This window comes from Cynocephalus volans, chromosome 10, assembly GCF_027409185.1.
Source record: "Cynocephalus volans isolate mCynVol1 chromosome 10, mCynVol1.pri, whole genome shotgun sequence".
Taxonomy (NCBI): domain Eukaryota; kingdom Metazoa; phylum Chordata; class Mammalia; order Dermoptera; family Cynocephalidae; genus Cynocephalus; species Cynocephalus volans.
In genome coordinates this window covers 109,246,482-109,259,446 of record NC_084469.1, presented here as the reverse complement: position 1 = coordinate 109,259,446, position 12,965 = coordinate 109,246,482, and the positions used below count along the sequence as shown (strand labels likewise).

The 12,965-nt window shown below is 45.7% G+C and overlaps 1 protein-coding gene across 1 annotated transcript in view; it reads right to left on the bottom strand.

Annotated features, from left to right (window-relative positions):
* NWD1 (NACHT and WD repeat domain containing 1) overlaps positions 1–1,449 on the bottom strand; it is a 62,987-nt gene extending 61,538 nt beyond the window's left edge. Inside the window, 2 exon segments of the mRNA XM_063113118.1 lie at positions 1,370–1,404; positions 1,407–1,449. Of these exon segments, the coding sequence (XP_062969188.1) occupies positions 1,370–1,404; positions 1,407–1,449 (78 nt within the window).
* Between the last annotated feature and the right edge of the window lie 11,516 nt (positions 1,450–12,965).

Genomic DNA, 12,965 nt, shown 5'->3' with positions numbered 1-12,965 from the left:
ACTTGGAACAGCCCCTACCTACGAGAAAACACATAAATCCAAACGAGCTACAACACAGGGTGAAAGGCCCCCAGTACTGAATGTGACTGGAGGAAGAAAGGGGGAGGGACAATTAGTTGTGGCACAGGGAAGGAAAAAGGGTCAGGGACCAGCCTCAGGCAAGAGCTTCGCCTCTGGACCTCGGTCTCCCCATCTGCATGCTGAGGATGTTTGCAACATCTTCCTCATAGCACCAGAGGGGACAGTAAAGAGGAGAGCACGGCCCGTTCCCAGCTGCTGGTGTATATGTTTTCCTCTTTGGCACCTCTGACATTGAACTCTGTCTCCTGATCAATGGCAGGAGGAGAAAAATTCCCAGCATCGCTTCTTTCTTGGGAATGTATACACAATGGTGCTGCTTCTTCTTTTTTTTTTTTTAAAGATGACCGGTAAGGGGATCTTAACCCTTGACTTGGTGTTGTCAGCACCACACTCTCCCAAGTGAGCTAACCGGCCATCCCTATACAGGGATCTGTACCTGTGGCCTTGGTGTTATCAGCACACAATGGTGCTTCTTTTATTCAAGGGGAACTTTCATGTGAAGAATGGTCACAAACAGCAAGGAGAGGGCTGGCCGGTTAGCTCAGTTGGTTAGAATGCTGTGTCATAACACAAAGGTCAACGGTTCTGATCCCCATACCGGCCGGCTACCAAAAAAAAAAAAAAAAAAAAAGGCAAGGAAGGGCAGCCTCCATTTAAGCTGAGACTCCAAAGACAGATCATTGGTCTCTGCCTCAAAATGTGCAAGCCACAACATCCCCAGCCCAGGATTGGCTTGAGAGTCGTAGGAGACACTGTTTGGGGTCGATAGTGATGCTGCCCAGCAGGTACGCCATCAGCACTCCAGAAAAAGGCACATCCCACCTCCACATCCTCCCCCAAATCCCACAGCCCTCATATGCCTCATGGAGCTGCCCCAGTGGGTGCAGGAGGCCTGAGGGCAGGACAAAGACAACAGAAACCAAAGACAGTTAAGTGACATGACCAAGGTCACACCGCAAGAGAGTCAGTGGAGGAGCTGGGTTCCAAAGCGTTCACTGCTAGCCACTGCGCTGCACCGCCCACCATGCTGGTCACTTAATCCTTCCATCTGCCTTTCCACAGTCCCAAGGACTTTCATCTCCATGGCTGTATCATGAGGACCAGCTACAGAATTTGCAGAGCCCAGTGCAAAAAGAAAATGTGGGCCCCTTGTCCAAAAATCATCATGAATTTCAAGGCTCAACAGCAAAGCATTGAATGGTACGTGGAGCCCTTCTGAGTGAAGGGTCTGGTGTGACTTCCTGGGTCACACACCTGTGAGGTCAGCCTTGCTCATAGCAGACCTTACCTCGAACATCAAGCCGTGTTTCTGGCAGAAGGTTTGCACTTCGGGGTAGGCCATGCTCTGCAGAGCTTCTCTCTCTGCATCCATATCTGCAAGGAATGGCATGGAGGGGGTTAGCAGGTGGAACCCAGAACTCTTCCCAGCCCCCCAGCTCTGCTTTTAGTTGCATTTGCCCCCAACAGGGCTGGACCCTTCACTTCAAATCAAAAGATACAAAAAAAAAAAAAAAAAAAAGATAAAGTAAACCCAGGGAGGTCAACCATCGTGGATGGGCTGGGTGTTAAAGCTAAAAATCCCACATCCCAGGAAACCGCGCAGTCCCAGCCAACCAGGTTGGTCGCCCACTCTTGGTTAGGGTTGCCAGATAAAATACAGGATGCCCACTGAATTTGCATTTCAGATAAACAGTGAATCATAAGTCATGTGACATAATCATATATCAGCATAAATATGTCCCATTCTGTGCAATATTTGGATACATTTGCATTTCAGATAAACAAATTATTTGTTAGCGTAAGTAATATTTGGGCTATACGTATACTATGAAATGCAAATTAAACTGAGCATCCTGGTTTGTTGTTTCTTTTTTTTTTTTTTTTGGCAGCGGTCTGGTAATTACAAGGCTGCACTCCAACCAACTGAATAACCAGCCAGTCCTTTTGTTTTGATCTTGTTTGTTTGTGCTAAATCTAGCAGTCCTACCTAGGGCAAACCTGGATTCTAAGACCTTTTTCCTCCCCTAACTTCACTGTGTAGCCTTGTGCCAAGTGTCAGGCGATCCTTAGTTTCTGCCTTTGTGAAATGGGGGGTGATGCCTCTCCTTTGAAGGGCTGCTAGCTCCCCAAAGTCAAAACCTCTGCTCGCCTTGGTCATTGCTAAACTCTCAGCACTTAACACAGGTGCTCAGAAAATGTTGGTTGGATCACTGACTGCTATAAATAAATGTGGGTGTTAAAGAAACATTTATGTTCTCCATGTGGTCAGGGGGAGCTCCTCAAAGCCACTGGTATAAAAAAGCTGCCAAGACCCTAGCACGGACGCTAACCTGGAGGCCAGTGCTGGATCTGTCTCCTACCCACTTCTGTCACTTTCCTCATCTGGAACGTGATGCAATCATGCCCACTGTACAAACTCCGCAGGCTATTTAAATGTGCCTGTCAAGTATTTATTAGGCAGTTACTTTATGACCAGACCCTTTCTAAGCGTTGAAGGCATAATGACAAGCAAGATATATGTAATCAACATGGTAAGCTACGGCCGGCCACTACTGGCTTGGGAGAGCTGACTGCTAAATCTTCAGAAATTTCGTGAGATGGTTAACACAGCCATTATACACTTAATTAATTAAAAAATTAAAAATTGAACTTACAATGGAATGCAGTCTACTAAATGCAGAGAGAGAAAATATTCAAAACTCACCACTTCCAAATTATTTTACTATGTTTGACCATGAGCTCTACTCTTGAGGTTGTTGATAAATAATGATTTGGTATAACGGAAAGATGAGACAGTGAGGTGGCACTGAGCATCTCTGCCCAAGTGTGTGTTCAGTGAAGTCAGTGGGCAGCTTGAAATTGACCTTGGTGGGAGTATTTACACCACAGAAATTGGCAGACAATGCAAATCAGATTTTTTTTAAAAAAAATTTTGGAGAACAGATTATTATACATTTGCCAGAAGTAGTCTTTGCCCCCACGAAACCTACAGCTTGGTCAGGGGAGCTGACATATAAATTAAATAATTGCATAGGGCTGTCCTGTTAGCTCAGTTGGTTGGAGCAAAGCCTTGTAACACCGAGGTCATGGGTTCGGATCCCCATACCAGCCAGCAAAAATAAATAAATTGTTACAGTTTTGGATGAGTGCTGTCAAAGAAATACGGTTGGTTTGTGCTGGGAGAAAAACAGGGACAAAGGTACTTTAGATGCTGGGCAGAGAGGGATCCCCGAGGAGGAGTGTTTATGCTGAGACCCCAAGAATGAAAAGACGGAGGAGAAGAGGAAATCCTGAGGGTGAGGGTCCTATAGGGGCAGGACCTGCTAGAGGCTGGTGTGTCTACAAAACTTGGATGAGGAGACAATCATATGAAATAAAGTGGGGGAGGTGAGAAGAGTCCAGTCACACAGGGCCACGTAGCTGTGGCAAGACTCTGGACGTTTTAAGCCAAGCACATGGTACCTTTGTCATCAACATTGGTGGCAATATCATATGCCGTTCACAGCAGCTCTATCAAGTCAGGCTCTCAGTCTGGCTTATCAAGGAGGACACAGAGGGTCCAGGAGGCTCCCCCTCGTCAGTTCCTACTTGGCTATCCAGCCCAGCTGCATTCCCATCCAGGTCCCTTAGGGGACCCTGTGAGCCATGCCCTTGGCCCTGGCACTCCCTGAGAGTGCCCACTGGCCTCTAAGCCCCCAGCCCTGCCCTGACCTTACCTGAGACTGTGGAGCTGACGAAGATGGCCACACCACTGGACGGGGATGCCGGGAGGGGGCCTGCCTGACAATGGAGAAGCCGCCGGCGTGTGCCCGGGCTGAGGGGGCCCACACTCATGCTGCTCGCCCACCTGGGTGATCCCTCCCTGGGAAAGGGCCTGGGGCTCAGAGGCCCCACACCAGGGGCCGGGTGGCCTTCCTGGGAAGCCAGCTGGGCAAGGCCATCTGGAGGGGGCTCCTGTCTCACTCTCCAAGGCCCCCTCAGCAACCTGCAGCCTCGGTCACCTCCAGCGCCTCCAGGGAGCTAAGCCAGCTGCTCCCTGCTCCTCTCCTTGATTTGCGAGCGCTATTGGGGGGACGCTGGGCAGTGGCCTCCCAGCCAAGGCCCCTGGATGTTGGCTCCACCAGGCACAGGAGGCTTCTTCCCAGTTCCTCACCCTGAGTGCTCAGTAGTCGCCACAGCAACTGTGGTTTCCCTGCACTGAGCATTGGGGCCAGAGAGCCTCTCGAGCACCTGGGTCCCCTGGGAACTCTGTGTAAGTTGAGCCTGGGCCCAGGTGTGCAGAGGGAAGGTATGGGATGCCAGGAGCCAGGCCCAGCCCCCAAAGGGCAAGCACAAAGGACAAACCACTGGGTGAAAACCCCACCCCAACCTGCACGCACCGCCCCCTCCAATGAGGCAAAGTCCTTCTAAGTGCGGGCATCACGTGTCCTATTTAAACCAGCAGTTCACACATGGGGACCATTCTGTCCCGAGGGGACACTTGCAATGTCTGGAGACACTTTTGGTTGTCACGACTGGGGGATGCTACTGGCATCAAGTGGGTGGAGGCCGGGGACACAGCTGAATATCCTGCAATGCACAGGTTGTCCCCACGACAAAGAATGATCTGTCCCCAGGTGTCAGTAGTGCCAAGAAACTGAGAAACCAGCTTTAAATCAACTCTAGCCAGATACCCTCATCTGCAGGAGCCTGCGGCCAGCTGTCTTTGATAAGAAGAGAGATGAGCAAGTCCCCACGGGCAGGGGGAGGACCTCCCAGTATCAAACTGCGTGCACTTTGAGAGAATCAAAAACGTGAGCTGTGTTGTCAGGGAAAGGCTCTCCTGATTTGACATTTTTAAATATGCCCTGGTGATCTGAGCCCTGCCTGCTCTTCTCCCAACAGTAACAAACCACTGCCAGAGGTACAGAGAATGAATGTATACCTTGGTTTGAGTGCTGGCTCCTCCACTGCCTTCCTGGAGGATTTAAGCAAGTGGCCACATCATCTGTAAAATTGGCACAAGAACCACTCAGGGCACTCACTACAGGAGCAATACATAGGGAGCACTGTATGCCAAAATATCCACACAAATGCCAAAATACCCACAATGAACAAAATATGCACAAGGCCTATTGGGAGACGGGTCTGTAAAGTGCCCAGTGTGTATGGACACTCGATAAAATGTGATATCAGTTCTGCTGAACAGTCCAGGCTTTTTCGTACCTTTGTGTCTTTGCTGATACTAGCCTCTGTGCCTCAACTTCCCTTTCTTGCCTTGTTCACCCAGCAAAAACTTTGTTCTTCAGTGCTCCCCAAGACCTCCCTCAGGTTTGATAATTCCCTAGAAGGACTTGCAATTTCAGAAAAGCCCTTATGCTCGTGGTTATGGTTTAGTACGGTGAATGGATACAGATTAAAATCATCCAAGAGAAAAAGCAGATGGGGCAAGGTCCAGGAGACACCGGGCGTGAGCTTCTAGGTGTCTGCTCCCAGTGGGGTCACATGGACAATGCTTACTTCTTCCAGCAATGATGTGTGACCACACACATGGTGTACTGCCAACAGGGAAACTCCCCCGAGCTTTGGTGTCCAGGATTTTTATTGGGGATCAGTCGTATGGTCATGGTGAACCACCCACATGGCTGACCTCTATCTCCAGCCCTTCCTGAGGTCGAATGATACTGCATGACCCAAAGCTCCCACCATAAATCACACTGTTACTATCTGGTGTGACCCGAGGACCTCCAGTTTAACAAAGATATTTGTACGAGGCAGGACATTCTAAGGACTTAGAGGTCACCTCCCAGGAACAGGTTAAGGCTAAACCATTAGCATGCAGGGTGTGGAGAAGCCAGGCCTACCGAGTTCATCCTTTGCTCAGCAGTAAAGACCCAATAAGTAGAGTTGACTGTCACCACTTTACAGATGAGGAAACTGAGGCTCAGATTGAGAATTTTCTCACTAGCCAGAAAAACAGAGTTGGGGAGTGAGTGCTGGTCTGGCCCCCTCTCCTCCAGGGACCGCTGGTTTAACCACACCCTGCTGATCTCCTCTAGGCCTCAGCTCCAGGCTCCAGCATCTGTCCAGGCCTTTTATTAGTACCTCCTCACCAGTCTTCTGACCTTGGATTTGCCTCTCCCAAAATTTCTGCTCCCTCCCCCACTTTCCTGGATCTCACCTGGCCCCTTGGACCTGACCCCAGTCCAATGTGTAGTCGTGCTCTCTTGGTTTCTGCCTTCTGATGCCCATAGGATGATCAGAAGGCTTGGACCTTGACATTCACCTCCTGGCTTTTTTCTGTTCTCTAGCCTAGACGTTCTCTTTCTCATCATGATTAACATTGGGGGCTCAGTCATTCTTTGTGGTGGGGATGGTCCAACACATTATAGGACGTCGAGGAAAATCCCTGGCCTCTACCCACTAAATGTCAGTAGCACCCACCCCCACCCCCGCCAAAGTTGTGACAACCAAAAATATCTCTGAACCTTGCCATTATACCCCAGAGGGCAGAATCACCTCTGGTCTAACACATCTAGCTCATTTCAGCCTCACGGCCTTTGCATGTGCTAAACCTAACTCTCTATCTGCATTATTTCATGTCATTCCATTTTCAGCCTAAATGCTACCTCCCGTGAGGCTCTCCTGATCATCCTGTTGCTCCCTGAATCCTTAAGTCACTCCTGATGCCATCACCCTGTTCTAGTCTTCTGCATGGTACTTACCACCAGCTGATATGTTTCTACTTGGTTACTGTTGGTCTCCCGCAAGAATGTGGGTTCCATGAGGGCGAGGATCTTGTCTGCCAAGGTCGGCATGCCTGGCACACAGTAGGTGCTCAGTAAATAATCGTCACATCAACGGGTTCAGCCACAACTGTCCATCTTTCTTGACTACCGCAGATAACTGAGCAAGACTGGACTTCCCCAAGGTGGACAGAGGCCCTTTGCAGTGCCCACCTTCTGGCTTGCCTTGGGGGCTCCAGACTCCGTCTTGTTCTTGCTGGTGGTGGAAGGGCCAATTTAGAATCCTCTGGGGATGTAGGTTGGAGAAGAAAGTTTTCCGGGCCTGGCGCTGCCCGGTAGACAAGCCCCCTGCAATCCTAGTAACTTTTGTCTTGTGTATTTCATGAGTCTTTCTGTGCCCAATTCTCCCAGCAACTGGGATAATGAAAGAAATTGTTTGGCTCCCGGGCACCGGCTTAGCTGGGCGCTCAGCCAGACTTGGCGGTTAACTGTTGTGTGCTGGGCAAATATGGCTCATTGTAACAGATGCCATTTGTTGAGGGTCTAGGAGGTACCAGCAGGTTGGCATTTGGCATTGGCATCCCCACAACAACTGCAAGAGGTGGATATTAGGATCCCGTCCCACAGGTGAAGAAAATGAGATTTCGAGAGATGAAGCCCCTTACCTGTGTCGACCTCAATAACAGACAGAGAGGCTTTCTAAAAGAGAACAGTATTTGTTCCAGAATAGGCGTTGCAAAGCCATCATAAACTATGTGTGTATTAAGGGAGGTAAAAAAAAGATAAAGGGTTTTAAAGGAAACGTGATGGAGGATCACATAGTTGTTTTGAGATTATTATCCTCGGCCACCAATATCAATAGTAAGGGTGTCACCAGTACGAGGTTGGATAGACAGTTGCTGGGTGGTTGTCTTTATAGAAGTATTTTTTGTTAAGGTTTTAATGGTCTCTGTGTACGGTTGTGCTTTTGCAGAGTCTTTTTTCTTTTTCTTTTCTTTTTTTTTTTTTTTGACAGCTGGCCAGTACAGGGATCTGAACCCCTAACCTTGGTGTTACAATTCGGAGTCCTTCTGTTAGTTCCTGTTATCGGGCTTTTTTGTGCATGAGATCAGTCTCTTCATGGGCTTCCCTGGCTCTGTTTGTCAGAGGTTTTAACACAGGTGGCTCCATTTTGAATCCGACAACATTTACACCTGAAAAAGTGATGCTTCACCTCTCCCGTCTTGAGTCCTCTCAACAACCTCCTGGATTGGTGAGAGAATGAAATACATTTGTATAGACAGTGAGCCTATTACCATGCCTGGGTCATGGGAAGGGCCCACGAGATATTGGCCATGATCAATTCGTATTATTACTGCTGCCAGGCTCACCCAACAAGTAGCAGAGTCGGGAATCAAACCTAGCTCGGCTTTCAATGTCAATGTTCCAGCAAGCGTTACTGAAATCTAAGTCTCTGGAACAGGGTTTCCCGACCTTGGCACTGCTGACACTCGGGGCTGGATCATTCTCCGTGGTGGGGTGTCCTGTGCACTGTACGGTGCTGAGTAGCATCCCTGGGCTCCACCCACTAGATGCAAGTAGCACCCCCTCCCCCCATCACGACAACCAAAAATGTATCCCAACATTGTCAATGGTCCCCTGGAGAGCAGAATCTCCTCCCCCAACTCATTGAGAACTACTGCTCTGTCCCTAGTAATATATTTTGAGGGATTCAATTTGCAGGTGCTAATATAATATACATACTGTTTCCAATTCTCCCAGCAACTTGGGGACTTCAATGTGCTACTCTGGTTGATCGATGATGCAAATAAGCTTCAGAGAAATTAAACTATTTGCCCACAGCCCCCCAGCAAGGAATTGGGCTGACAGTCAAACTGAAGTATGATTGCAAAATCCAACAGTCATCAGCTAAATTGGAATCTGTGGCTATTAAAGAATCCTTGGCAAAGTTTTGAAGTGTGACAACAGGATTGTGGTTAGGTTTTTTAAAAGAGTCTGTATCTTTTAGAGACACAAAATATTTATGGAACGATAAGATGATTGGGATTTGCTTCAAAATAACACTAGTCAGGGAGGTGGCTGGGGTGGGGATGGGTGGCGTTGGGTAGGGGGTGATGGTGGCCAGGCCTGGGGCTGCGGGTTCATTAGACTATTCTGCCTGCTTTAGTGAGTATTTGAAATTCTCTGTAGTGCACGTGTCAACTATTCTATTTGTACTCTTCGAGAATAGTCAGGATTAACTCGATGTGTCGAGTAGGCGCTGAACCCTAAGCCAGGGGATTTCTTTACTCCCTTTGCCATCTCTGCATTATCACAATGTTATAATTCCCACTTTGCAGAAGAGGAATCAGGTTGATTGCAGAGTCAACTCTGAGCTGGGAAGGAGGCGCCTGAGCGGGGAAGCAGCGCCCTCTGGAGGCCAGAGTATGAATGGGCAGATGCAGCTGGAACCCATTGCAAGGGACTGGGTGGAGGGGGCGAGGAGAGGCACTGGCCAGGGCCAACGTTTGGCTGGGTACCAAAAAAAAAAAAAAAAAAAAAAAAAAACCACAAAAAACCAGCAATAAAGATAAATAACATTTTTTTCCCTTTTTTTAAAATTGTGGCCAAATGATAAAAAAATTTGTCCTTTTTAAAAATTTTTAATTGTTCATTTTATGAAATTGTTTTCATTTTATCTTTATAGTTACCTTCTCTTTATGGCATGAATACTAGACTTTAATTTACAAAAATAACAGTTTCCTTTTTAAGATAATTATTTAAGTAAACAAATGAATTGGCATAAAAATTATTAAATACATAATAGTACAAATGGTATGGTATGCAAATATGACTAAAATAATAAAGAGGTTTCTGAAATGGTTTGGAAATAATAGCTCATGGAATTATTTGCTTTTTTTCATTAATTTTATTTATTGTATTTATTATTATTAGTTTTGGTGGCTGGCCAGTACGGGGATCTGAACCCTTGACCTTAGTATTATAACATGGCATGCTAACCAACTGAGCTAACCGGCCAGCCCATACTTTTATTATTAATTTTAAAAATCGAAATTAATGCAGAAAACATCAAAAATTTTTTTATGCAATAAAGAATTTTTTAGTGCAAAAACAAATACCACAAACAGAAAACAAACAATAAACTTGAAAACATATATTTGCAACAAATATGACAAATGGTTATCCTTAATATATAAATAGGTCATACAAATAGATGACCGAAACTCAGTTGCTATTACTGAAATAGTAAAATAAAAATGAGAAAGCAACATAAGTGAACAATTCACAGAAAAAGAAATAATGGGGTCGGCCCCTTGGCTCACTCGGGAGAGTGCGGTGCTGGGAGCGCCGAGGCTGTGGGTTCGGATCCTAAATAGGGATGGCCGGTGCGCTCACTAGCTGAGCGTGGTGCAGACCACACCGTACGAAGGGTTGCGATCCCCTTACTGGTCAAAAAAAAAAAAGAAAAAGAAATAATGATGGATAATACACACAGGAAAAGTTTTTCACCCACAATAAAGAAATCTAATTAAAAACAATTGCACTTCATACATTGTTAGTGGAAGTGTTCATTTGTATAATCTTTCTAGAATAAGTTTAGTAATACATATTAATAATCTTCAAAAAAAATCCTTTGACCTAATAATCTATCCTGATGAAAATCAGAAAGTCAGACAGGAAGTTGTGTGCCAAAATGCTCATCACAGGAATGCTTATAGAGTGAAAAAGAATATCTAGTTGTTTAATAAAGGGTTAATAAATTATGATACACTTATAAGATGAAGTAAAATGTATCAATAAAAATAGTCTTAGTGTTTAGTAATAGTGACACGGAAATGAGCAGGGTACAATATTGCATATATACATGATATGAATCTAATTTGTTTAAAACACACACACACACACACTGACATGTATTCAAAATGGACTTCTAGTCTCCCGCCACATCTCTAGAATGAACATGTAGTTACAGATTCTGTAATTTTGAAAAACTTTTAAAAATGACTTTAAAACAGAAATACATCATATATTAAAAGTAGTTAAATGGGTGCTATTATTATAAGAACTTTATATTCATATTTTTCGGCATTTCTAGTGGTTGGACTGTCTGTATTTTTAATTTCATTTGATTTTTCTAAACAGTAATTCCTTTCATCGGAGTTGAATTCAGAAAATTTTGTTGACTAATTTTACATACATTTTTCCTTCAAAATTTCAGGTGCAAAATGTAACAGTAAAATGGAAATTGAACCATTCATTATACCTGAAACTTAAAAAATTTTTTTTATCAGCATATTCGTTATTACAAATCATACTTATTCTTTATGCCCCTTATCCAATCTCCCCCTCCCCTCTCCCTCTCACCTCTAATAACCATAGATCTGTCCTCTCCATCTGCTAGATGAACTGTTGCTCTGTTGGTTCGTTGCCTGGATGATCTGTCCAGCACTGAGACAGGTCTGATCAAGTGCTCCCTTGTTATCGTAAAGCAGATGCTGCTTCTGTTACTCTGGAGTGTGCTTTGTGGAGAGAGAGGACCTCTTCTATTTTGGGGGGCAGTCTCCACTGGTGCCTCTCCTTGTATCAGTGCACTTGAGAGTCTGGCATGCCATGTGCACGGTGGCTGTGACTGCTGCTGTAGAGACTAGCAGCTTTTGTGGTAGCCATGGCAGTTGCGGTGGCTATGACGGGCTACCCACTTGAAAATGGTGTTTTTGGTGTGCTCTTTACCCGGTGGCAGCTAGGTTTGGCTTCCCCCAACTCCATGTCTCCTCAGGGCACCAGTGCAGCCCAGAGAAAACATCAAAATTTTAAAGGGTTGTGAGTCAGGGGAACCTGCAAATGTAGAGCTGGAGCCTGTCTTTACTAAAATGTTGATATTTTGTTTATCATGGATTTTGTTTGCATTTATTTTGACTCTTTAAAAATATTACTTTAAAAATATTTTTAGCTGCAAATCAAAACCACAGTGAGATAACACCTCACAGGTATTTTTTAAAAAGCAGAAAGTAACAGGCATTGACAAGGATGTAGAGAAATATGAACCCTTCGTGGTAATCAGTGCAGCCACTGTAGAAAACACTCTGATGGTTCCTCAAAACATCAAACATCGAATTACCATATGACCCAGCAATTCCACTCCTAGGTATATACTCAAAAGAACTGAAACAGGTGCTCAAACAAATCCTTGCACACACATTCATAGCAACACCATTCACAATAGCCAAAAGAGGGAGACAGTCCAAATGTCTATCAACAGATGGTTAAACAAAATGTAATAAATCTGCACAATGGAATATTACTCAGCTATAAAAAGGAACGATGAACACTACAACGTGGATGGACCTCAAAACATGATGGACCTCAAAAACATGATGCTGAGTGACAGAAGCCAGTCATGAAAGGCCACACAGTGTACAATTCTGTTGATATGAAATGTCCAGAACAGGCACATCCATAGGGACAGACAGCAGATTGGTGGTTGCCAGGGGCTGGGAGAGGGGGAGTGACTGCTGATGGGGACAGGGTTCCCCTTTGGGGTGATGAAAATGTCTTGGTACTTGCTATGGTTTGAACAATATTAAGAGGTGGGACCTTTAAGAGGTGATTATTGTGTGACAGCCCCACCTTCATGGATGGGATTGGTGCTGTTTTGAAAGGGCCAGTTAGCTGCCCCCTTTTATATCTTGCCTTCTACCATGGGATGACGCAGCGAGAAGACCCTTGCCAGGTGCTGGCGCCTTGATCTTGGACTTCCCAGCCTCCAGAACAGTAAGCTAATAGATTTCTGTTTGCTATAAATTACGAGGTCTCAGGTATTCTGTTACAGCAGCACAAAACAGACTAAGACAGTACTAGACAGAGAGCTGATGCTGTACAACACTGTGAAAGTACTAAACGCCACTGAATTATACACTTTGAAATGGTTTATTTTACATTATGTGAATTTTACCTCAATTTTTTTTTTTTTTTTTTTTTGTCTTTTTGTGACCGGTAAGGGGATCGCAACCCTTGGTGTGGTGTCGCCCGCACCGCGCTCAGCCAGTGAGCGCACCGGCCATTCCTATATAGGATCCGAACCCGCAGCGGGAGCGCTGCTGTGCTCCCAAGCGCTGCACTCTCCCGAGTGCGCCACAGGGCCGGCCCTACCTCAATTTT